The following is a 26,852-nucleotide window of genomic DNA, read 5'->3' on the forward strand; positions in this document are numbered from 1 at the left end:
TAAAATAAAATGGTTATATATTTATCAATTTAAAGTTTCCATATCTTGTTTTCGTCACAAAATAACAAATTAAATTTGCATGTGTTAAATTCTATGCTTCTAATTTGTCTTCCTGATGTTTCCAGGACAATATCACAACCTCTTCTTTGTATTTTTCTCCTGAAAATAAAGATTAAAACACTGAAGATCGTTGCCTTTCTTATTTATACTGGGAAATAATTTATTTATTTTGGCAACTCCTCACATCAGTCCAGACTCTCTTTTTTCATGGCCCTGACCTTTCTTCTTCACATGCCAGATTTGGTCTGTGTTGCACCCCCAAAGCCAACCGGACATTGCAGCAGAAAATTCAATCCCTCTGGTCAGTGCTTTCACATTCTTTAGTACATGGGGTGTATGACCTGCAAAGCTTATTGGAAAGGAAACATCTTTAGAAATCCATGTGCTCTGTTTTCCTGAGGAGCAAAAGGGAAAAAAACCTATCAAAACTCCAGAAAATGAACTGAGTATATGGATTGTACTGTTGCCTTAACAAATTTTTTTGACTACACAAGTGCAGAATTTCAAAAAATGAAGAATTTCAGTTTGATTCAGACTAGCAGTGATTGATGCATTTCCCAGGGAATCTGTGTTCTTTGTCCTTGTAGCTGATGTGCTGTGATTCCTTTCCCATGTGCAGACATTTTTATAAGCATGAGGGAACTTCACTTTAATTCTGGATTAAAATATCATATTTTACAAGTCTAAGTCTAATTAGCAGATACCGCATTGTTGCTCCTGTATTGTTAACGGGGAGAGAATCCATACATTTGATAAACTTTAGGTTAGCAGTTGAGTGGGTGAGTGTAAGCTAAAGGTCTGATGTCAGCCTTTGAAAGAGGAATTGGGTGAATTTTCTGGGCTCTTGAAGTGATACTTACTTCAGTGCTTTATATTCCAAGGAATTCCGAGAAGTGTCTCTCATATCTCTTTCTTAAAAACATCTGCAGACAGGTAATGGCCACATTAAGTGCTGCAGTGGGCATGTTCATATCTCATGTGTCTGTAAATAGCCAACTGAGCAGATCAGAGAGAGCAGAAATGGCTTAGTGAAAAAAAAAAAGCCTGAAATGTAGTGGGTTTTGGAATTGGCAGGGAATTGCTGTGTATCTAATTTTTCATCTCCCAGCCATCCCTTACGTAAAGCATTTTTGTGCTGTGATTGCCTGATGCATTTAACCCACCCCTGAAATTGTTTTTAACTGCAGTGAAAATACTTCTGCTGAGGTCCCCTTTGCACAGATGAGTGGTGAAATAAGGTGAGATGAGGTTAAAAGGCAAAAGTGAAGTTAGGGAAGCCAGAAAGTGCCAGAGAGTGGTTCAGCTGTGAAACTCAGCACGGTCGGTCAGCCTCCGAATGTTCTGGAGTCAGAGAAGGGCTTCAGTGCTGAACTCGGGCTTTAATGACTTTATACAACTTGGTAAGTGTGTGATATAACCAAGTTCTGTGATGTAACCACACTCAGATTTAAATCTCAGCACCTTTTCCCAGAGATTCCATCATTCATTCAATAACCCAACATTAAATTTACCTCTGGAAAAGCCCAGGGTATAGGAATAAGTGTCTGGCTCTTTATAAGAGTGACTTTTGCATATTGGGAAATAATTAACTAAAAATAGTATCCTATGTGTACAGCTAATGTGCCATAATGGGAACATCTTTTATTCCTTCTTTCCAAGAATTTTAGGGAATTTCATGTTAATAGACTTCTTTCAAGATATATTAATTAATGTGTCTGTGCTCATTTACTGAGCTCTGTGTGAGACAGCTGGGCAGCCCAGCACTGGTCTGCAGCCCCTGGATCTGCTGAGGGTGATGGAATCAGCTCCAATAATTGTGCTGTCACCAGCTCTAGAAGGAGACTTTAGCAAACAGAAGAAGCATATAGGTGCTTTTCTGTGTTGTGTTCTTTAGTTTAAAATGAAATACCTCCTTGGAGTTCCAGGGCTGTCTGATAACAGGATAAATAACACTTCACTATAACCCAGCAGCTTGGCTTGGACTTCTAGTCACACTCGTTTCTTTTATAATTTTTTTAAATTTGTGCGATCACAGAAGTAATTTGACTTGTTACAAATAATGTTTTGATAAGCTTCAATAGAAATTAGCAAACCAGCCATCAAATGGGATTTATAAATGTTGCTTGGGAAAATATGTTGTAAGTAGTCTGCAATTCAAGGCATTTCCTTTGCAGGATGCTTATCAAGTCTGCATGTGCTACTTCCAAATTGAACGAGAACGTAGATGAGAGCTATTTTTGATAGGAAGGGTGGGGGGGGAGAAAATAAAGCCCAGTTGGAAAGTAGTAACAGGTTTTTTTCTCATTGCCTTAGGATGTAAATCCTGCAAGTGTGCAGAGAGAAAACAGACTTTGAAACAGCCGAAGAAAACAGATTTATCTGTGATGTTTGAGATGATGCTGGTAGCGTAAACGTGATTGAAATAGTCATTGTAGGAGTGGTGAGTAAATATACCAGAAGCTTGTGGATAAACTCACTTCTCTTTGCTGCTCCATATGCCAAGTAAAGGCAAAATGTCCTGCTTGGTTCTGGGATCTTCCTTCCCCAGGGAGGCTGTATCAGGAGGAGCAGCTGCTGGTTTTAAGGATTGTCATGCTCCCAGATGCCAGGGCAGAGCTCTTCTTTTATGCCCTGGATGTGGTTGCTCCTGTGGTTGTGTCTTCTGGGCTGTTGGAATTAAGATGTTGCAAGACCAAGTGGGAAATAATCCAGCAAATATTTTTGTGAGGATTTCTTGTAGATTAATCAGTTATTTAGCCTTATGGTGTTTCACAAATCAGCAGTGAAACCTGGAATGTGGAAGCTGTCTACACTTTCCAGGACAAAGTGCTGCCTTATTTGACCATCAGGCTGATGGATAAACTTACAGGACAAGCTTAATCTTTTTTTCCAGACTGAAAAATTACCAGGCTGAAAAGGGATCTCACCTGTCATTCTCCTCTAACTAATTTTTGGCTTTTTATCTGACCAGTCAAATTTGATAAAGGCAAAGACATTAAGCAGACCAGGGCTCAAGAACTCATGGAAATGAGGAGCTTGGGAGAGCAAACCCACCCTCCCATGGTCTGGCAGAATGGTCTTGGTCCCAGCCCTGTGCACAGGAGATGTGGAAGGAGCAACCTGGGAAAGTGAGAGAGGAGCTCTGAGGTAGAAAGGGGAGGGACATACTTGAATTAAGTTCCACACACCTATAAGTAAACCAAGATTCATGAACTGGAGTGAGAGTGTTTGGGGTTTTTGTTGCCTTTTTTTTCCCCCAGAATTTAACATTCTCTGAGCCAAACATCCAGATAACTTTATCAAGCACCTGTAATAACACTCCCTATATGTTTGTTTGGATTTAGGGGTTTTGTTTTGCCTTTTCACCCAGCTGAAACTGTGCCTTAATTCCTCACACAGAGCTTCAGCTGCGCCCTGCGAGCACGTCGCTTCCAGCACCAGCCACTGCATCAGCCTCCTACTGGCATTTTTTAATTAAAAGAACAGCACTATCACTTCAAATTAGTGCCACATAGCTCATTGGAGTAAGGAGTGAAATGGTGTTTAAAGGTTTTTCTCTTGTGGAAATTTTTTATTAAAACTTGCTCTCTTTTGGGTTTATCAGTAGTTTGTCATTCAGTGCTTGGACAATATCTGATTCTGAGGTGTGCAAGTCCTCTGTGATATGAATGCAAATAAAAGGCTGGCTTTTAATATCTTGACTATTTGATAAATAAGAAGCACCTTCTTCATAAAAACAAAGCAACCAACATTATATTAGTTTATGATTCCCACAAAGCAAGTGTCAGCCTGTTTTTCAAGTGTATTCCCTGTGTGGAGAAGGTAGTGAAGAAATAGATATTTCTGGGAGTTTCTGTGCCATGAACTGTGAAGAGCTGTTTTTGTAATCCTGTTCAGTGAAATTGTTAGGGCTCTGTTATACTAAATAACTGTGAGAGCAAGGAATATATCCAGAGGGAGGTAGCCCTAGTGAGAATTTTCCTCATACAGCATTTCATTTTGTCTGGAATATTAGCACTGTTAACCATCCATGCGAAATGTAATGTATTCAATCTAGTTAGTCAATTTAAAGTGGAAAGCAAACATCTTAGGCTTTGAATGAACCAGCTATCCTCATGTACTGGGTTTTTTAGGTATTAAATTCTGGGCTTTGGATGTGCTAGTATAGTAGTTTGATAAAGAACTTTTTGTTCAAGACAACTTTCTTCATGTTTTTTTTTTGCAGGGTCCTGTGACTGAGTGGTGTCACTTGCATAATGTCCTGTTTCTGAATATGCATTAAGGTTGTATAGGAAGAGTCATCATGTTTTTTCCTTCAAGCTCCAGTTTATTTATGTAATACCTTTGATCAAGGTATCTCAGAGCAGTAGTGGGATTTACTGATGTAATGAACACTGGCAATTTGTACAAGGAAAATGGCAAACAAGGTGTTGTTGACAGACAAAATGATGGATGTATAATGTTGAAAAAATTCTGACCAAACATCCTGGTCGGAATAATGCACTAAAACATTTTCACCCAGATCCCAAACTTTGTGACTGCAGATTCACTTGGGATTTGAAAGGGAGGTTTCTTTAGTGAGGAGCTTGCAAGTTGTTAATAAAAATTGCCAATGGGAGGAAAGTCCACATATATTATTGTTAAGCCACTATTGAGAAACTGATTTTGCAATGAAAATGTTTATTTGTTTTGAAAGAAAAATCTGTGCTAGAATGCTATGCGTGCTCTACTTATCTGTTTTTATTCTAAACTCTATTTTTATTTTGCTCTCTGCAGCCAGTCTGTAACTAAAACATTCCTAGCATCCTTTGGCTGGAGATTCAGTCAAGAACTTTTTTGTCCTGCTTTCAAGAAGATGATTCCAGTCTTTCTTGAAGCTTCTCCAAAGGAAATTTCCTTCTGTAGTGGATAAGGTGACAGTGAGGGAAGTCACTGCTTATGGTTCAAAGGCATAGTGACATCCTCTTACTGTTGTTATGTCCTGCCATGCTTAATCTGACAACAAATGGAAATATTTTAGCATAGCTGCAATGGCACACGATAAGAGTTGGAGCCACTCTGATGTTAATTCTACTTGAGTTCACTCAGCTCACGAGCTGGCTGTTAGCAGAATAATGTGGATAAATGTTCTGTGGGCACAGAGGAGAGGGGCTGTGTCTGTGTCCGTGGGCAATGGGCTCCCTCCCCACCTCCCCATTCAATCGAAGGGTATTTGCCATCATGGATTGGATTTTCTTGCTCAACCAGGGATTGGCTCTGACCAGTGTGTTTGTTTTGTTGTTCATCCCTGGTGACTGTCAGTAGCACTTGGCTGAATAAACAGAGACTATTGATCAAATTTGAAGTCATTAGCTTGGCAGTTTAAATAGATGCTGGCCTATATGATTAGAACAAGGGAATAACACATAGGCTGATACAGCTTTATTTGGAATAAAAGCCTTCTTTTCACAGAGTCCTGTTTGGTGCCATTCAGCTCCCAGTTTGGTGCCTCCCTTAGGTCATGCAAGAATGAGACATTTGCTTAAAATACCTAAAGTGAAGAGGGTGGCTTTGCTTGTGTAACAGGGCAATAACACGGATATAACAGGGATCTGCAGAACTTTGGTACTAATTGGAGATCAGGTTTGGAAGAAAGGGGTGCTACCATGAGGTTATTGGTTAACCACATCCAGCAAGGGCATGTCCTGGGAGGAATCCTGCTCCAAAGTGTTGGATTGTCCATCTCACTGTTGCTCAGCTGAGACATGGCTGTGAGATCTGGGTGTTTACACCCAAACACCATGGGTGATTAATTACTTCTGAAGGAAGTAGCTTCTTTTTGGTGGCTGCTATTGTACCAAGTGCCTGACAGCCTTCTCCATCATTTGAACATTTCGGAGGAGCCTTTTGCTGAGGGAGTTCTGGAGTGCTCCGAGATCCCTTTGCAGAGGATGGGGAGTGCTGTGTGAACGGCCCAGCAGGGAGCATCACTAATTCCTTCCTGCCAGCCGCTGCTCCTGAGTCACAGAGCTGCTGTGTCCCTCGAGAGCGTGCACATCCAGCGCCGGGACACACAGGATTGACCCACATTTCCTCGGGCACAGCAGCATCACGTGCAGCTCATTGCCAGGAACTCAGATGAGAACTGATGTAACTCAGTTCATCCAGCATTTGCATGGCCCGAGCCAAAGTGCTTTTAGGGATTTACCACTTGTGTGACTAATAGGTGATGAGGTAGATTGGAAAGAGTGTGTCTACGTGCTTCATGTAGACAAGACTTATCCTGTAACAATGGCAGCACCACAAAAAGTCTCTTACACATCATTCTCTCATTGTAGTTCTTAAATGGAACTCGTTATTAAATCACATTTTCTTCCTCTGCATAAAAGCTTTTATACTAATTCCTTTGAAAATTTGTTGCTTAGGGATGTTTTCCCTGTGACAGCTGGACAAATGTCCTGTAGAAGAAAACAATAATTCAGTCCTGGGGTTAATAAAAGAACAAAAGTAGGTGAATGAATGATAAAAATTTGGCTTCACAAAGCTATTAATACCTCTGTAATTGCAGTCTTTTTTTGGAACAAGCCTTGTTTCTGTCCCATTCTCCTTCGCCTCTGCCACAGCTTCTTTATTCCTGCACATCCACTTGCAGTCCCCCTCCTTCCCCAGTGCCACCACTGTCACCTCTCCATGTCCCTCCCCAGGCTCAGCAGGGCTGGCACCAGGCCTGGGCTAATCAGCCCAGACAAGCTGATTCCTTGGCAGGTGTCCAGGTGGCTGCTCACCTTTTAGCATCAGTGCCCTCCACAAACACAGGTGTTTGGGCTGCCTTGGGTTTTTCATTTGTAAACAAGGAGAGTTTGAGCTGAGTTCTCCGAACAAATGAAAAAATAGACATGAAGACAGTGGAGAGCAATTTGTAGCCTCTTAGGCAGATGTTGGAAGAAATTATAACTGGCAGAATAATCACAAAACAAACTACTGGAGATTGAAAAAATTTCCAGGAGTTAAAAACAATATTGTAAAACATCTAATGTACCTGATGCAAAATGAGAAAGGATGCCAAGAATTTAATTTGGGCAAACACACTTTGTCTTCTCTCTTCCTGTTTTTAAACTTGCTACCTTTATTTTAGATTTTGTATAGAAAATTAAAGCAATTGTTCCATTTTGTAGCTCAGCACTTAGCCTGAATTATTTTTTTAAATTTTACCTGAATGGTCAGGGTGTCGTTTTCCCCTCCGTTTTTTTGCACATGCCTCTTGAATCGTCTGGAATCTGATGGATATAATTTGAATATGGAATGTTAATGAAGACAAAAATAGATCTGTGCAAGAGCTGGTAACAAGGAAACCATCAAGAAGAGAAGTCAGTGGAATGTTTAATTCCATCTAGTGTGGGCAGTTTTCCCCCTAAGACATTAAAAGCGTTTATACCTCAGTACTAAGATCCAAGTTAGGATCAAGACTTCATTTATTATGGACCATTAGGCTCTGCCACTTCTTTCCAACACCAACTCCATCTTGATGATCCATATGTTTGTTATCCTCAGGTTGATAACGACAGCCCGGGGAGCTCTGGGAAGAAAGAAGTACTTAGGAATGAATTCCAGCTGGTTCAGTTTTTGGCTGGCCACTCTAAGTAGCCTAGAACAAAATGAACTCATGGCTCTGGGCTTTTGTGCTCCTTTTACTCTTCACTGAATATGGACTTTCACTGCCCTGATTTTTAAGTCAGAGCTCACTCAGGGTCAGGTCAGTAAGAGCTGCTCCAGCTCATGTGTTTGTTACCATCCTGACCACAAAGCAAACAGCAGGTCTGAGAATAAAGGCAAAAGCTGTAAGAGCATGGAAATGTTTCTTTGGCAGCAAGGCCCATGGCTTTGAAAAGCTTTACATGACAAGACTTGAGGCTTTTAATGTTTCTATCCAAACATGCCAAAAAGCACTCGGCATGCCTCAGCTGAAATCCAAACCTGGAAAACAGCGAGATGTGCTAGAAATCAGGGAAAGTTTCTGAGGCATTTGTTAACCTGAGGTATGTGGTGGTAAAGCAGTGATACGGTGATGATGCCTTACATGAAAGAAAGAATGCTTTTCATTTACTTGCAAAAAAAAATTTGGGGTGTTGACTGTGCCTCTTGAAAAGTCATCCAGTACCTGCTGGAATTTTTCCTGAGCAGTTACTGAAGTTAGTAGTGCCAGAGGAGATGCTTGGTAAGTGTTATTCTTTGTAATAGATTTTGAGCAACTGCTTGTTACAAGATTCCCAGTTATTAAAGAAATGCAAAATGAGCCTTGGTTATGCTGAAATAAGTTAGGCCCCATGCAGTGTTCTGAGGTTTCTTATTTCTGTGTACATAGTAGCCTGTAAGCCAGATTTTCCTGTGGAATTTCTGTATTGAAAATTCTTCATTCACTGTTTCTGTATGAATGAAGAAATGTGGATTCTTGAACAATGTGACTGCAGTGGTCGTCACTGTTTTTATACTTGTATTTATGAACTTCTAAAAATTGCCCTGGCAAAATTTGTTGTTTGTATTTTCAGTGTTTTAAAAACAGGGATTTTTTCCCCCCCCCAACCCGTTCATTTTGCTGGAAGTTAATCTCAACATCAGCAGCTTCCTGGGTCACTGAAGTGATTCTCTTGCCAGCTTCCTGCTCTTGGTTCACAAGGAAACTTCAGTTTAACACTGAGTTGAGCAGTCCAGAGCCAAAGCTGTATATTGAGCACTAAGGCAACGTTCCATGTAGATTATTTAACTACAACTCTTTTAGTGATACATTTAAGCCTCATGGGATGAACTAATAGTTTACATAGTTCATAACTTGCACATAATGCCATTAAGTTTTTGAATAACAATGTTCTTGCTTTTGAGCAGTCTACTTAGCACTTGATGAAAACCAGACATTAATTTTGTACTATTTTATTATATACCCCAATTGGAAACTTTTGTTGTGCAAAGTTGATTTTGTATCTAATTGCATTAAGATATCAAAGAAGTCAAATACTGGTTTTGTCTGGAAAACAAATCTCAGTTTTAAATTGTGATTGAGAATGTGTTAAATTACATTTTTCTCGTCTTTTACAATAATGCTTAACATTCAAATTGCTTTGTTGAAATGCTGACACTACCTGTATGTGAAGGAATGTAAATACCAGCCACTCTTTGGAGATAAAAACATATGTTTTATGTTTTAAACTGAGAAATCTGCTTCGTTTTAGCTTGGAAGTTGTAGACCTTTTGCTGTTTGACAAAAATTCAGTGTTTCTATTGAACTGCTGCTTGGCTGTATCTACTCAAACTTTGCCAAGATTTTCTGTACCAAGGTTTCTTCTTTCACAGGTTTCACGTGTTCTGCAGCAGCAGGTCAGACTCTTTTCTGCTTTCTGCATAACAAGCAGCTATTCTGAGGCAAGGCAATATTTATATATTGAGCTAGTACTGGCTTTGAGAGTACAAAAGTTGTTTGTTGTGTTCCTGACATTTCCAGTGTTTTGCTGCTTGGACAGGACCCCAAGGCTGGGTCTGGTTTAATTGGTGTGAGTGCTTGTGCATTCTACTGATTGTAGTGCTCAGTTAAGTACCCACAAATGTGTTGCTTCTGGTTTTGGTCTCGTGTTCTGCACTTTCTCCTCCAGTATAAAGCAGCAGAGAGCAGTTGTGCAGGTTTTCCTCACGGAATTTTGAAGTCCATTAATTGGATGATGTTTCATGGGGGGGGAAAAAAAGCTGTTGTTAGTACAGAAAGATACTTGTAACTTGAATCTCACAAACTGCTTATAAAACATGCAGTTGTAGTAGTGGTCTGGGTAGTCCCAGAGAGAATATCTGGGAAGAAGGAGAATCTAAATTTTTGTGTTTTATAGTGGACATAATATTTCTTTTATGTACTGAATTAGTAAGCAAATGATCAGCTGCACAGGAGAGTCCTTCTAGGCTTCTTTTTGGTAATGAAAATAAGGTGTTCAAGACTTTATACCTTGAACTTATGAAGATCAGAGGCACCTTAAATGAAACACACCTCCCTGAAATGCTGACTGAGCACAGGCACTGTTCTCTTCTACAGGAATGTCAGCTAGTTCATACCTAATTTATGCCTCAGCAATATCTAAAGCATTCAGGGTGTATTTTCTGTATGTGATTTTTAATTTAATGCTATTCGCCTCACATTTTTCAGAGAAACAAATTCATATAGCTGAGCATTTGGATAGGATTTCTAGAAAGGACCTTTTGTTACTGGGGCTTTGGGATTAGGGCTGGGTTTGAGCTGGGTTCGATCCCCAGCTCTGCCTGGGACCTATTGTTAGCAATGCTGGGATGAGAACAGGGTCCCATTAGGTGCTGACATTTTTAGGAATTTGAAAAAGATGCTTTGAAACGTCCTTGGTGTTGAAAGTACAAAATATTTTTGGCCATCTTAGTAAAATTCAGTTTGGAATCTGAATTATGAGTGCATGTGGGTGGAGGAACATGTTTTTCATGCTTTAGGAATTTTTTTCCAGATGCTTTTGTGGTGCTTGGGTAACTGTAAAAGCAAAGTATGGAGATTTCAGCATGGATTTATTCCTTAGTTTTAATGCAATTTAAGGGAATTGAGCCACATAGTTTCCTGGTGTGTTTTTAGCTTCATTTTGGTGATGATGTCGCACAGCTCACGTTGTGTCTGATCCAAAGTGTGAGCACAAGAAGAATGTGCAAGGCGTGCAGATAAGTCTGTCTGGATAGACACCACTTGCTTGGAAATATGAATTATTCAATGCAAGTGCACATGGTTAGAGATGCAAAAGATTGAATAAGGGATGAATTCCAGAGCTGTGTTGATCCCAGTAACTGTAAACTTGCACAGTGAAGTGTGGAGTAAATGAAAAGTCCATTTTGTATTTCCAGTGGGAATTTTTCTATTGAAATTGTTTTGTTTAGCTCTCAGCTAAGAAGTTGTATCTGCCCTAAGAATAGCATATTATTCTGTGTGGTTTTAACAGCAGTTTTGAGGCTTTTACAGATATTCCTGTATCTTACTAGTGTATACTATTTAGAAGCTGATGCTGTAGCTGAAGCCTGAGTGTATCCTTTGTTTTCAGGGAATTGGGAGACTGTGGATACTTTAACAAAGCAAAATCTTGACTGAATTTGGGAAATCTCTCCTTACAAAATTATTGTCCCACTTGGCTGTGCTCCTGGCAGAATTATTGGTGGGGGTGGATGACTGAGTTTTAGAAACCATACAGTGGGTATAAATTACATTATGTTCTGTTAACATATTTCCTGGTACAGCTGTGTAAATGATGGGCTGTTCTTGGGAATGGCTGTAAAAATGGTGATGGCAATAACTGACTTAGCTCTTAAATTCCAGTTCTCACAGAAACTGGTTGTGCTTTGGACGTATTTGGAGACGGTCAGCAAAGAGAAAGTGGAAGGGATGTGAGGGAAGACAGAGCTTCAAAGACATCTTGGTGACAGAGGAAGTGTCACTCTTGCCCCAGCGTCTCTGGCTGCATTTCCTACATCTGAGCAACCACTGCAGGGCCAAGAACAATTAGCTGAAAGTGGTAAAACAGCAGTTTGTGAAAGGTTTGCCCTAAAAAATAAACTTTAAGAGAAAAAGCACCCATGGAAGTACAATTTGAGTGGCACATGGACCAGATAAACCCCATGGGCAGCTTTTGCTTTCAGAGCTGAGGGTGTGTCTGTAAGACTCATGCGTTTGGGGATATTTGGGGTTTATGTCTGTCTAGGAAATGGGCAACTCTATGGAGAGTATGACAATGCTCTTGGCCTGGATTAGAGGGAGGCATTGCAAAGTCATAAGAAAACCGAGGCAACAGCTGGGATTTAATGAAAGATTTAATCTGAGAGACCTTTATCTCAGGTATTTGTTAGGGGTGAGCAGAAGGGGGAGAAGAGAGAAAAGTTGGTATGAGTAATAATTGATAAGCTTATTCCCACCTCTGATTTGTGTGCCTTTCTCAGATCCTCTACATCAACATTAATTCAGCTTCCTATTGATCTCCCTTTTTATCCCTGCAAAGTTCTTCAGCTTATTTCATAACTCTTCAGTGTTTCTCCAAGTTTTGCATGTCAGTCAGTTAATTTTTAAACTCACTTTACTGGTCTTGTATTGTACACAGTCTCAGTTAAAAGGGAATTTAATGAGTCTTGTTCTTCCAATAGCCCTGTGCTGGGTTTTTCAATGATTTATATTATTGAGGGCTAAGTCAGCCCTTGCTGGTTGTATGTGAAGACTTATTGTTGGAGAATTTTTCAGTTTGAGTAATTCTTAGGAGCAGAGATGAAGCTCTTGTTTTGCCAACTTGGGGTTTTTTTTTTTGCAGTAGGAGAACTGCCTCTCATTCGTGACTGGCTTCTGCTTAGGTAGGATGGAATTTTGATTCCTGACTAAGTAGATACTTTAATGACATGTTAATGGACTAATAAAAATGGCTTTTTCTGGGTGTGTGGTTTTTTGAAGATCTCTTCAAAGTTGTCTAGTGTTTGCAACTGGCTACACAAAGCCAAGTTCCAACCCACGAGGAGATCATGCCTTGAAAAGAGGCTTTGATTTTTACTGCAGCCTACACAAAAGGGCCACAAAAAGGGTTCGTGTATCAACTCTACCGACTCTTTGAGAATCGAGGGGTTTTATAATGAAGCCTTGCTTTAATCTGGTAGTCAAGGTCTGGTTTAGCATGAGTTCAGGCAGAGCCTTCCAGTGTCAGGGCATGAATGCAGGGCCTGAATTCAGAGGGGTCTCATGGGTTTTTGGTTGGTTTGTGTCTCAGATTGCAAATCTCATTGGCACCACAATGCTGAGATCGTTAGTGAAGGCCACTCAGGGTGCATGTCAGGATGAAATTAGTTCCATACAGCTAATTGGCTTATTTGGCAAATGTCAGGGAAGGCTGTGGGTTTGTTTATCTCTTCGTGCTCGCCGGCGCTGCAGCGGTTCGGGTTCGGTTACTGAGAAGTTAAAGCAGTCTGGATTTTTGCATTTCAGTCTCGAGCAGACGAAGAGAAAGACCAAAAGTATTCCTAAAGCAAACAAAAAAATGACTAGAATAGAAACCTTGGCCTTTGTGGTGACAATTTAAAGTGCAATTTGTGAATAAAGTGGTGTATTTCAGTTCAGTGATGTGGCTAGCCATAGAGAAACTGCATTTTTACACACTTCAGCCATCTTTCCTTTCCCATCAAACCATTTTTTGTATCCCACCACATAGAAATTATTATCATCCTTAAAAAAAAAATATATGTGAAACCTTCATGGGTTGTCTCGTAGTAGAAATAAAACCAGACCTTATCTGCAGTGAAGTCTCATTTAAGGTTATGTGCAGAGAACACAACTCTAAGCAGAGTAATTCCTCAGGGCAGTTCAGAAGGGGTGGCTTGTGGTATTCAGAATATTTTCCACAAAATCCACAGAACTGTTTAGATGAGACATGATTTCACATAAGAGATTCAGCAAAGATTTTAATTGTGGACCATGAGTTTTAGGGTGTTGGAGCAGTATGTGATGAATAGCTGATGTTTGTTTTTTTCTCCTTTTTTGGAGGAGGCTTTTTTCCACTTCATGTACATTGTTTTTGCCATGCAGCCTTCCCAAAGCAGTTTTTCAGAATGGTGGGATTTCTGCTGTGGAAACCAGGCTGTGAGCTGGCACACACAGGGGACTGTCCTGCTGGGCCACTCCAACACAGGCTACCAAGTTCACAAGTCAAAACCTACACAGACTTTGAAGCATTAACAGAGATATTTCTATTACTTGGATGTCTCAAATTTGATCATTTTCCTATTGTGTGCAGTAACTTTAGTTTCATTTTATGTCAAGATCTTTATTGCTTTTATTCCAAAGCCTCATTGTTCTTCTTTGCTTCTATCTTAGAACAAACCAACCAGCCTGTGGTGCTTGTAATGATTATGCTGCATATCTCTATGATTAAAGATGGTCCATACAGAAGGAAATATTGAGTGAAATCCTCTCTACGCCACCAGCCTGCTGGCCTGTGTTTATCTTCTGTTACAAAGTAAAACGAATGTATCCTGGAATCTGGCTGCCTGTTTGTACAAGCATAAATAATTAACCTGAAATATCCAGGGGAAGGCCAGAGATGGCTGAAAGTGGTATTTGCCAGCATGGTTCACTGTGACCTCCCCCCACCTTTCCTAAAGAAGATGTGGACGTACTGCTGGTTTGTCTTGTCTTGTCTCCAGAATTAACTTGGGCACTGAGCTGAAGGCCGTGGTTAGCTCAGATCATACCCACATGTAAAGCTCCTTAATTTGAGCATGGAGGCTCCTGCCTTTAACTTGCAAAGTGTGAATGAATGCAATCCCAGGTGCACATTTGCCTGCTGTTTTGCATTGGTACAGGCTGGGCCTATGGAATATTTTCATCACTTGCCTTATTTACTTTACTTTTCCCTCCAGGAAATTCTGTCCTTTGTACACTGTGCAGCTGGAAACACTTGTAACATCTTAGCAGTGTGCAGTGGGATGGGAGCTGGACTCTGTGATCCTTATGGGTCTCTTACAAACTGAGACATTCCGTGGTGTATGGGAATAAATGGTGCTGATGCAGAGTCAGGCTCTGTTTACTTGGGAATGTTTGAAATGGTTCCTCTCCCAGACTCTTTTTCTGTGCCTCCCTGCAAGTGCTGCTCTTGCTGCAGGATGATGTCTCGGGGTGAATTAGCAGCTTTCTGATGCAATTCTCAGCTGGGTTGTTGAGACACTGGTGCCACTCTGTGCTCTCCTCACTGCACCAGTCCTGCTCCTGCAGCACCTCCTGAACCACAGCAGATGATTCATTTCTGTTTGGAGGCAGGGTGGACAACCAGGGCCTGGCAGAGGAACCTCTCAGCTCACTCAAGTTACATCCCCAGGGTAAATACTGACTTTGTCTAAGGCTGGTCCTTTCTTCACCTCCTGCCAAATATGCTTTCACACTAGCACTTCACCCAGCTGGCTAATTTGGCCTTTGAAATTATCTCAATAATGTCAGGTACTTAAAAAAACATTCCCATCCCTTTATAAATATTATAATCTAGATGTAAAGACATTGTTTCAGTGTTGTTTGGGATCTGTTATATTAAAAAAAGAAGTTTTTCAGAGCTGTGCAACAATTGGGAGTGGAGCATAAACAAATCCTGTGTCAGGCTGAAACAAGTTGGTTGACTTGGAGGAGGCAGAATGTAAATACCCAAGTCAGGAGAATTAGTACCTTTTGTAGTGTTGCAACAAATGCAGGGAGATCACTCCTGATGACAAGCCCAGAACCTTTCCTGCTTAAAAGAAAGAAAAACTAAAAGAAAAAGCACTTTGGAAAATGGGCAAAGAGGGGATTTGGGCAAGGCCTGGGCAAAGAGCTTAGGGTCTGTCTCATTCTCCTAAACCCTCTCTGAACCAGGGATAAAATTAATAACTTTTTAAGCCTTTGTAGCTAAATCTACTCAAGTCCATGAATTTGGGGCTTGAAGTAGCAGCCATCAGGTCCTCTCCTGTTGGAGATGATGTGTTAAAGAAGGAAATGTGGCCCAGTCCCAGCTCTGCACAGCAGGGAGGGGCTGTCTGCTCTGCTGCTGGCATGGTTTCACATCCAAGTCTCCCATTGCTGACCTTTGCCACCTGTTTTTTTACTGGAATTTAGAAATCTGTGGCTTTTAAGTGATACAGCTCTTGCAAATATTTTTTGCTCTAGTGGGTTTAACATGCAAATAGTGAAACAGAGCCAATGGTCCATCTCGGGCAGCCTGATTCTAGAGATTGCTCTATAAAGGTTTATTTCAGCTATTAGCTTTTGTGCCAATATTTTTCTTACAAGAAAGAGTAATAATTTTTGCAACTGAAAATTGAGGGTTTCACAGGCTGTGAGTGGAAAATTGGCAGCTGTGCTCATCTACTGTAGACTGAAAGGCTGGGGCAGAGGGAAAAGAGTTACATGAAAAATATAATTCTTCAATAATAGCTTTAGAAATTTATGCTGCTATTTTGAAAGCACACCTGAAATATGGAATAAAGGTAATAATTATATGGACAAACCATATGCAGAAAGTTACAGATGTCATCCTGCTCCAGCTCAATAAATTATTCTTCAAACTGGAGATGATTTTAAAAATCTCACAGAATTAGTGAGATTTTTAAAGTAGAGTTGATTTTAAAAATCACACAGAATTCTCGTTGGCTGGTACTAGCATGCTAAAGTTCTTATTTTACTTGTACTTAGTCTCTCTTTCTTGAGTAGTTTTTCCCCTGAAACACTCTCAACAGGAAAAGGAAATTAAAGGTTGCTCTGTCGTGCTTCCACAGGCAGCGGATGGTGATTCTCTAACCCTGTGTTGTTTCAAATTGAATTGCTGTAGTCTGGCACACTTCTCTTTTTGGTCAGTTGTTTAAAAAAAATGCAAGAGAAACTTTCTCTGATTATAGTTTACCAGTGTAAGAAAGAAGTAATTTTTAATCCATTCTAAAAATACTTTCCTTGTGTGGCTGCTTTAATTATCACTAAGAGGCAAGATTTGTGTTTTTTCTTCCATGAGCTTCTGGGTTAAATAGTGGATTTCTTTGGTCTGTTTGCTTGACGTGAGGTGAGGCAGTTTTTTCTCTGCTGCCTGTGTTACCTAGAGAAATGTTTCTCTGGAGCTGAGAGGTGGAATTCTAGTAGAAGTATATAAAAATAAATAAATAAAGTATTTGTTCCTTTGCACCTTCCCTTTCCCAGTATAGAATTACAGTGAGACTGAGGGTAAGTCAGGAAGAAGGGGAGATGGAGATGAGAAGGGGAAATGGTCCATACCTGGGGAATTGGCCATTGATTGTCTTCTGAGCCTTCATTCTCATGCTGAAAGATTTCTTTTTTTTCCTCACTGGAGAAAGAGACTCCCTCAACAGTAATTAGGTCTTTTATAGTTACCTTCCTTTCTTGGATCTTAGTTTAAGATAAGTTGAGCTCCAATATTTTCCTCTTTGGCTCTGGAGTTGTTTTTCCTGGCCTGTTAGAACAGTTTAATGGATACTAAACAACTTGGATTGCTGAGATCCTACTGAGCAGTCCTTATGGAAAAGCAAAATTAGACTTGTAGCTGGTAATAGACTTGGTAGAAATGGAGATTGATGTGAATTTCCTGATGTAATTTTTTCTTAAACTGCTGTGCTGGTGAGTAGATTTGGAGAGAGGGAAACGATGTCTCATTTGTGGCCTTTTCAAAAGGAAAACATCTTGATGCAGATTTTTTTTTTCAGTATATTTATTTTTCTCCCAAGTTCAAGCCCTGTCACACTTATCCCCAAACCTTTGTATATTTACAGATTGCTTCTGCTGTTGTAGAATTCCTGCCATGCTTTGTTTCACCATTTATCCACACTTTGTGTACAAGGAGCAAGAGGTTGCACTACATTTGATGGGACTTAGTGAAGAGGTCTTTTCCAGGAATCCCAGCACTGTTCTTTGTTCAGAAAATGTTTAGCCCTTGTTCTAAAATGGATGGATTCTGAAATAACAACAAAAATCTGATTTAGCATTTGTATAAACATGAAATAAAGAAAATTAGGAGATTTTATTGCAAAGGGATGCTCATTAAATCTTCTGTGTGTTGTAACAATAGAATTAAAGCAGCAAATATGAAGCCAAATTTATATGTAAATATTCCAATCCCAGATAAAGAAAATAATGCCCACATTTAATATTTAGGTGTTTTTTTATGAATTATGATCAGGTATTATTTTAGCTGATATGATTACCATAAAGCTTTTTTTTACAGTTTTAAGATTTCTTTATCTGCTTTTTTTGTTTTGCAGTGTTATGTGCCAAGAATCTCGCAAAGAAAGATTTCTTCAGTAAGTATGTCCTAATTGTGTAGCTTTCTGCTCTGGATTAATCAGATTTATTTGGAGATGGTGCATTACTGTGGAGGCTCATCTGTATGTGTCATATGCAGTGCTTTACTACAGGAGTACACGTTACTCTGGGTTGTAGATTGTGTGCACTTCAGGGTTGGAAACACCGAGGGCTGACAAATTCCAGCTGGAAGTCTGACTGATGGAACCACAGACTGCTGCTCACAGCTCTGTGCTGGGGGGTACCAGGAGCATCCACCTCAAACACAGGATTTACTAAAATACTTTTAGGATAATGACAACTATTCTTTCTTGAGGGGGGAGCTTCTAATGGCATTGTCTTGGGAGCAGCAAAACAAAGGACTGTATTTGACAGCACCTTTTCCTTTCCACAGGACTTCCTGACCCGTTTGCTAAAATAGTTGTGGATGGGTCAGGTCAGTGCCATTCCACTGACACTGTGAAGAACACGTTGGACCCCAAGTGGAACCAGCATTACGATCTGTGAGTTGTTTGTAAGGTCATAAGTAAACAGTATCCCAGAGATTTGTCTGGTGAATAAATAGTGCAGGGTTGGCACTGCAACTTCATTTTGTGTTAGCAAGAAGAGTCATATTTCATAAAATCTCAGAACAATTTGGTTGGAAGGGACCTTAAAGATCATCCAGTTCCACCCTTTGCCATGGTCAGGGACACCTTCCATTAGATCTGGTTGCTCCCAGCTTGGCCTTGGACTTTTCCAGGGATGGTAAAAGTCCCAGCTTCTCTGGACAACCACTGCCAGGGCCTCAGCACCCTCACAGGGAAGAATTTCTTCCCAATATCCCATCTAATCCTGCCCTCTCAGGGACTCATTTTTTCAAGAAGAAAATCCTTATTAATAAAAGAGTGGTACTTTGCTTTTAGGTGTTTGAATTTGGAGATATTTGTATGGCAGATACACAGCACAAGGGCTTAGTGAGGTCTCCTGGAGCAGTGCCATCCAGCTTTTTCAGAAAATTGTCCTTGTTGGAATGATTTATTTTCTTCAAATTATTAGAACCATAAATTCTGCAGTTTTGTGCGTTAATCGACTTGTTGTTTAGCTTTTAATGAGGCTGGCTGTAGTTAAATTCATGCTGCAGCAATATCAATTTCCCATGCTGTGTGAAATCACTGTGCAGTAATTCATTAATTACAGCATTTTGGGCATAAGCACTTGTGTACTTATAATAAAGAGGCATGACCGATGTACAAAAATGTGTCAGAATTTGTACCAATTACAGCATCAGTTCTGTGGAGTAAAAAGAGGTTATTATTTCTAAAATTACTCTTTTAATATGTATCTTTCTAGATACGTTGGGAAAACAGATTCCATAACCATCAGTGTATGGAACCATAAAAAAATCCATAAGAAACAGGGAGCTGGCTTCCTGGGGTGTGTCCGACTCCTCTCCAATGCCATCAGCAGGCTAAAAGATACTGGATGTAAGAGAATTCCTCCCTGGTGTGACCAAGAACCCTCCATTCCTTCCTTGTACTGAGTAGTGAATAGTGTTCCCACCCAGCCCTTCCCAGGGTTGATTTTTCCAATTCTCCTTTGCAGACCAGCGTTTGGATCTATGCAAACTCAACCCCACAGACACCGATGCTGTCCGAGGCCAAATAGTGGGTAAGAATGATCCCAGCTAAATTCCATCTGCTTGGTAAATATCCATAGGGAAAAACTCCTCTAGTCACTGTTTCTATGCCTGTTCTGTGCTGTTTCTTCTTATTTTACTGGGACTAAATTGCATAACCTGAAAATTTTCGTTACACTCCTATGCAGGAGTTTGTTTTCTCTTAGTTGATGATGGGAAACAACATTAAAAACAGGGAATGCATCTGGCAGGGCTTCTGCTGCATCTCTGGAAGGGTGAATGTCACTGTGAAATGATGCATTTGGGCAAGGTGACAAGCAGAGGGAATCTTCGGTGTTAAAAAAGGATCTGGAGGAGTTAAAAGACATTTTACAAGTTGCTGGTTTGATACCTTTGACTCATGCAAGCCGTTTCCAAATTTCAACAAGGCCGTGCTCATTTTACAGCAAATATACCCCACGTTTTACTGCCCCCAACCAACCCCAGCTTTTCAGTGATATATATTTGGCAAACTCCAAATTCTCACCCTAAGATGACATCTAGTGGTGAGCAATTTTTTTCCAGCTTCCCTTTCTAGATCCTCATGAAACCCAGTTGTAGAACTTGACACGTTTGATATTTACAGAAATAAACTCAAGTTTTGAGGGGATGACCCTCTGGTTTATTTTCTACTTTTTTAAGAAAATTAGTAATGCTTTAAGAGAATAGAGGGAATTTTGGTAAGTGATGTGTTCTTGTGCATAGGAGAGAGCTTTCCTTAATATTTTTTCCCTGTATAAATGTGGATTTTTTTGATTTTTGCTGTTTTTAAGAATGCAGTTTTTCTTTTATTGACCTGAGTTTGTGTTTTCTTCTTTCAGTCAGTTTACAAACACGGGACAGAATAGGCACAGGAGGTTCTGTAGTAGACTGCAGAGGGCTTTTGGAGAATGAAGGGTAAGGATTGTTTTCTTTACACTTAATTAGAAAAATGGTCTGTCTGTGTGTGAAAAGACTGTGACTAACATTAGAAACTTAAGTATCAGTGTGACTACTACATTTTCTGGGAATGTGTATCAGAAAGTAAGGTAATTAGGCTAAACTAATAACCTAGTAAGGTTATTAGGCTGAACTCAGTAAGACTTGATTTTTTTGTTACCAGTGCTGAGAAATTTGGGTATAAAAACGTCAGGAAAATGGCACCTCTTGGGTTCAAAGTTGCAGCACTAGAAGTTGTGAGGAGAGAAAACCAGTTATTTCTTCATTCACTTCTCTTGTGATGGAAACTCTTGAAGTTTCCCCATTTTCAGAACGGTTTATGAAGATTCCGGGCCGGGGCGGCCGCTGAGCTGCTTCATGGAGGAGCCGGCGCCGTACACGGACACGACGGGAGCGGCGGGAGGAGGCGGCTGCCGCTTCCTGGAGTCTCCCAGCCAGGAGCAGCGGCTCCAGGCCCAGCGGCTCCGCACCCCCGAGGTCAGAGCTCATGTACAGACACCTCAGAACAGGCCCCACGGCCACCAGTCACCTGAGCTACCTGAAGGCTATGGTGAGTGTCCCCCAGCTGGAAAACTGGAAGGGTTTCGTTTATCACAAAAATTTTCTCCCCTTTTAATGGATCGAGGTGTTTCGCCTGTTGGAACGAGCAGAGTCTACGTGTGTCTCACTCTGCGTTTTGGAAAAGGAGCTAAGTGCAGATGGGAGTTTGAGATTGGCTAATTAGCAGTTGGCTACGCCAGGATACACTGAGGGGCTGATGGTAAATTAAACATGAGGTTGTGGTATGATGCTGTTACAGAAAATTCACTGCTAATCTTGGCTGTGTATCTAGGGAGAATGAATGTAAAGAGCTCTTTAAACTAGAGCAGTAATGCTATTTTTTCCTTCCCCCTTGGCATGTTGTGTAGGTTTGAGTCCACATTTGAGAAAAGATCAGGAAAATATATAAAAGCAACAAAGAAACCAATAATACAGAAGATTAGGGAGGATGGGATTAAGGTGAATTTAAACCTCAGATAAGAGCACTAGGAGTAGAGAAGTCTAGTTTGGGGGTTTGGGTAGTCTCAAAATCTAACACTAAAAATACAAACTAAAATATGCTGGTGCATGGACCTGTGAGTTTCAAAAGAATGTTGAAATGTGTAGTCAGAGTAAATTTGTCAAGGGCAAAACAGTCCATGCTGCAAGAGATCAGTGTGATGGCTCCAGTACTTTCTCCTAGGATGAAAATACTCTGTCTTTACACTGTTTATTTGGAATTTTTTAAAGATTTGTAATTTAGAATAATCTTCCTTACTTTTTTACAGAGCAAAGAACAACGGTACAGGGACAGGTTTATTTTTTGCACACACAGACTGGAGTGAGCACATGGCACGACCCAAGGATACCAAGGTATGAATTTATGGTTAAAAGTCTGGGGAGTTTGGTGTGTATTTGTGTGGCAGGATGCTGGATTTATAAGGGCAAAAATCTATTTATTCTGTCTGAGTTTAAAGGGAGAGCTCCCAGCAGAGGAATTGTTTGGGATGTTTCTATTTACCTTTTCACCAAACATTAAGGAATACTCTTTTTGAAAGAAAGAATTATTTACTTGAGAATCATGTAAAACAAAAGAGAAAAACAATATGTAGCCCTTCAGGAATTTCTGAAGACAAATTCTTCCTAAAATGTTGATGTGGCTGTTTTTGGTGAAGCTACAAATTTTTGAATCTTACCTACCTTTTTTTTTTAATGTTTTGGACTGCAAATTGAAGAAAAAAATGACTTCTTTCTTAAAATAATTGCTTCATGAATATTCAGCTTGTAACTTTTGTTTTATTAGTGCTCACTTGTGTATAGCTGAAGGAGAGATTACTTATTATCTTTAAACTTGAAATGGTTTGAGGTTTTTATGCTTTAGGCCAGTAATTTGCAGCTAGAAAATGTGAATCCTTCACATGATTAATTTAGTAAATCCTCTTTAAACCTTAACCTGCAGTTAATCCAGGTTTTTGTGAGTGAGGTCTTGTGCTCTTCCTGAGGAGCTCTGAATCTGGGCTGTTTCATGGGCCACCTGCACACCAGATTCAGGAGTGAAGTTTGTAACTCTCAGCTGCTGGATAATAGAGGAATGTGCTACAGGATATTAGAAAAGGATACAAAGTAGTGCAGGCAAAAGTGGTGATAAAAGCTCAGTGTATGGAAGGAAATTAAAAACAAAGCTGAGAGAAAGAGAAAATAGCTGATTTTAGATTAGCTGGTATTGTTGAAAGAAAAAAATGAGTGTTTGTTCATTTGTGTCAGTCATGTCAGGCTTGTGTGCCCAAAGCCTTGTGTCTTCTCCAAGTGATGCTGGTTACCCTAATGGAAGGTGCTGCTGCTGCTCTCCCCAAATCCTTGAGCCAGGGTTTCAGGAGCAGCAGTGGAAGTGAACACAGCAGTGTTTTGTGAGTCACAGGTCACACCTATTTTTAGTTAAAGGTGACTTTTGTGCTACCAGCTTGTGATGCAAAAACCTAACCTTGGCATGGGGCAGAGCTGTAGGTTAAAACTTGCTGTAATCAGATCTCTGCAGGACTTTCAGTGCACAGCTGATCACAGCAAATGGTCCCAGCATAATCTCCTTTAAGGAGCCTAACAAGGGCTTGTCTGTCTGCCTGTGTGTCCCCTTGGCTTATACTCGCTGTGACACTAAGGCACCTTCAGTGTACAAAGCTTTTCTACCTTCCTAAAACCTCTCAATTTACTCATTTATACAAATGTTACATGGATAGATTTAGGTGAGGAATTGCATAGAGTGGTGTCTTCAACTCTGAATCCATGCCAGCTGTTTAAAGAATACTTTATTTAACAATAGGTTTTCTGCCTAAAAATAATCTTCAGGTTTCCTTCCTTCCTTTTCTTACCACTCTTGGTGCTTTTCTCAGTTCAGTGGCTGGAGCCTTAGGTATTTTTAATCTTTTTAGATGTAAATACATTCTATGTATTCAATCCAGATACTGCCTGGAAGTGAGTGACTGCCTTTAGCAGCACTTAAAGTGATACCTGAAATTTATCCAGGATAAAAGGGGTGAGTGAATGTCTCAAAAGATTTTCTCTCAGTGGCTTTTCAGTCTAATAGTCAGGATTCTAACCTTAACCTAATGAAAAAGATTATTTTAATTTTTAAGTGATCTTGGTATTTGGTTGCTTAACTTCAAATGTGCATTAACATCTTGTTTGTTTTTCACTTTAGAGACCTTAACAGTGTGAATTGTGATGAACTGGGACCTTTGCCTCCAGGTTGGGAAGTCAGAAGTACAGTTTCAGGAAGAATATATTTTGTAGATCATAACAACAGAACCACACAATTCACAGATCCACGACTACATCACATCATGAAGTAAGAGCTTTGCCTGATAAATAATTTCTGTCGGGTCTGGGAGTCATGAGGGGCTGAAACCTTGAATGATAATTAGGGAACAGATGCAGCCTGTGCTGTAGTCAGGGTCCAAGCATTGGTTCTCCATGCTGGTTTTATCCAAGTTTTTTGCTGAGACTCTTCAGAAGGGTTTTTACTCTGTCCTGCACAGTTCTGGAATTGCTGGGGTGTGGGGTAGAGTCTGCCAGGGGTTCCCCAGCAGTCAGCTCCTGTCTGTCTGCATGAGCAGTTCTAGCTCTCTGCTGGCTGTTCTGGATCTGGACTAACTTCATGCTCCCTTGAGCTCCAGACAACGGGAAGATAAAGCCAGCTGGAGTCTGGTCAATGGGTGCTGTGCACAGCCAGTTTGGGTTCAGCAGGATTTGGTAAGCTCAGGTTCTGCATCATGGGAAGGCAGCTGAGCTGTTGTGGAACTGACCCTGGCAGCAGTCTGGCAGTGCTGCTTATGTACAAGGCCAGACTTTTTCTTCTGCTTGAAGTCAGCCAGGGAATCTCTGCATCTAAAAAATAATTGCTCTACAACCCAAATAAAGCATTGATGGATAAGGATAGGTGAGTGTATGAAGCTGCAACTATTTGGGACAAGTGTATCTTTCTCTCTTAAAAAACATAGTTGCAGTATTTTTACAGTGTTAAAATTCTGCTTGAAGCTGGAATAAAATCAGTTGCAGCTGTTAGACAGTTCCCTTATAAAACTGTTGTTTGTTCCACTAGAGATCTGTTTCCATGTTGCACTCTTGAAAGTTCTCTCTGTGTGAGAGAATACCACACAAACTTTAATAACTGCTCAGTCAGCAGTCAGCAATCATGCTCCAGAGCCTTCTACAGTGCTTTGCCATATAAAAACAGTTAAAAAATGCTGAAACTCTGTCTGTGTTCCTCACATCCTTGAATTTAATGTAAAGATGGTACAGAATTATGCAGCTGAATACACATGTCATTCCGTGTTCCTCTTAGAGAAGCTTAATACTTTCTTCTATCATTGTTTTACATATTCCTTATTGTTATGTGTCCTGAATAAATATTGTCCTTTTTTTCTCCAAGCCATCAATGCCAGCTAAAAGAGCCCACCCAGCAGCCTCTACCAGCTCCAAATGAGGGGTCATTGGAAGAGGGTGAGGAGTTGCCTGCACAGAGATATGAAAGAGATTTGGTACAAAAGTTGAAAGTTCTTAGACATGAGCTCTCTCTTCAGCAACCTCAGGCTGGTCACTGTCGCATTGAAGTATCCAGAGAGGAAATATTTGAGGTATTTGATTTTTTTTTTACTGCTAACAGCAGCTTTTGTCACTGAAGAGTTAAGTAAAACTGATCAATAATTATAACAACTTTGCTTCACAAGGACCCACCACATTACACAGTTGTTGAAATTTGCTTCAGGTTAGCACTCAAACAGAGTCGTGTTTTCTGTAGCTCAGTAACAATCTGTGTATTACAGAAATGCAGAAATCTTAGTTATGGTATTAGAGAAATCTTCATAGACTTAATTATAGGAAGGAAATAAAACAGCTAATTGTACAAATGCACATACAGGAATCCTATCGTCAGATAATGAAGATGAGGCCAAAGGACTTGAAAAAGAGGCTTATGGTGAAATTCCGAGGAGAGGAGGGCCTGGACTATGGAGGAGTAGCAAGGTGAGATTTTGGGGATTTTCTGACACCTCTTAACTATAAAGTTGCCCTTTAAGTGTCCTATGGTTGCTACCATCCCCTTTCAAGTTACCTGTTAATGTCATAGTTAATTACTTGTGGTCTAGTTTATAGGCAGTGGCTGTAGCTTCACTCTTTATGTGGTATGTTGGAAAGTGTAAGCTTGTGATTTAACAGTTGTCCCACTGCAAGTTATGAAAGTGTGATCAGCTCAAATTGTGAGGTCTCTCAGGGAATGTAGACCCTGAAGTCAGATCCAGATCACAGGAGTGGTTTTGTTAAACACACCTCTCTGATTTCCCACAAATGGATTGTAGGAGGGTTCCTTTTTGTGATGTCTCAGCTGCATTCAGGAGAGTTCTCTGATCTGTTGGAGCAGGAGTGGAGATGAACTAATCCTAAACAAAAGCTAAAATTTCAGCGAGGACTTGCCTCTCTCTTAAAAATGACAATAATTCCCTGTGGGTTGCATCAGATCTGAAATTCAGGAGCTGATTTAGCATCACTGAAAAAACGCTCACCTGGTGGCTCAGAGTTGTGTAAATTCACAGAGAAATTTCTCAAATCCACAAAAGCTGCCCACTTAGGTGTCTTTCAGTGATCAATCCCTGGACAAAGGAAAGAAGCTGGAAAATTCTGAGCTGCCTTACCCGAGGTAACCTTGGGTGTCTCCACTGTTGACATCCTGTTACCCTGATGCCTTTCATAATTGCCCATTAGTTGCAACTGACTGTTCCAGGTCAGTACAGCTCCACTTCTAAGCATTACAATTGATAGTTCTCTCCAAATATTTTGGACCTGGGAAGGGTGTCCAAATTTAACAACAAAGGGGTATTTGTCATGATGACTTGGGAGGTCAGAAATAGCTTTAGTTCTGCTCCTGTCCTTGTGTGTTACCGAGGTGAGAGAATTTACCCAACCCTCCTTTTAAACACTTGGTCTCTGTTCCTTCTGGCCTCTGCTGAAAGCAGTCACCAAGCTGGCAGGAAAACAGCTTTTCTAAAGATCCCCAGCAATTGAGCTGATTCTAATCAACAGATATTTTTTTTAATATTTCCTTATACTGTACAGGTTGCAGAGAAGCAACCTGTTGCAGAGATCTTGTAGACTCCAAACAGTGGAACTCTGCAAAGGCAGGATTTTTTTGGAAGTGTGGCCTGTTCAGACTCAATTAGTTGGTGGCATTGTCTAACAGCTTTCTGTAGCTTCTCTAATTGATGTTAATCCCTTCAGTGCTTCTAAACTAAACCAAGTCTGCCCTGAGTGGAGTAGGACATTGTGGGGTTTTAATCACACCCTTTTGGTCTACAAATGGAGGGCAGCAAAAGAGGA

The 26,852-nt window shown here is 40.4% G+C and overlaps 1 protein-coding gene across 4 annotated transcripts in view; it reads left to right on the forward strand.

The window, feature by feature from the left end:
* The window catches only part of SMURF1 (SMAD specific E3 ubiquitin protein ligase 1), a 45,156-nt gene that overhangs the window by 8,083 nt on the left and 10,221 nt on the right, over positions 1-26,852 (forward strand). For 2 of the 4 annotated variants that reach the window (XM_021549603.4, XM_021549594.4), the window contains exons 2-11: positions 17,833-17,871; positions 18,267-18,375; positions 19,205-19,338; positions 19,457-19,522; positions 20,351-20,426; positions 20,765-21,018; positions 21,776-21,860; positions 23,683-23,829; positions 24,913-25,117; positions 25,402-25,505. In XM_021549603.4, coding sequence (XP_021405278.1) covers positions 17,833-17,871; positions 18,267-18,375; positions 19,205-19,338; positions 19,457-19,522; positions 20,351-20,426; positions 20,765-21,018; positions 21,776-21,860; positions 23,683-23,829; positions 24,913-25,117; positions 25,402-25,505 — 1,219 coding nt within the window. The remainder of the gene's footprint in view (positions 1-17,832; positions 17,872-18,266; positions 18,376-19,204; positions 19,339-19,456; positions 19,523-20,350; positions 20,427-20,764; positions 21,019-21,775; positions 21,861-23,682; positions 23,830-24,912; positions 25,118-25,401; positions 25,506-26,852) is intronic. The other 2 variants (XM_021549618.4, XM_021549611.4) reach the window with 1 other exon arrangement.

Source organism: Lonchura striata, chromosome 14, assembly GCF_050655825.1.
Source record: "Lonchura striata isolate lonStrDom1 chromosome 14, ASM5065582v1, whole genome shotgun sequence".
Taxonomy (NCBI): domain Eukaryota; kingdom Metazoa; phylum Chordata; class Aves; order Passeriformes; family Estrildidae; genus Lonchura; species Lonchura striata.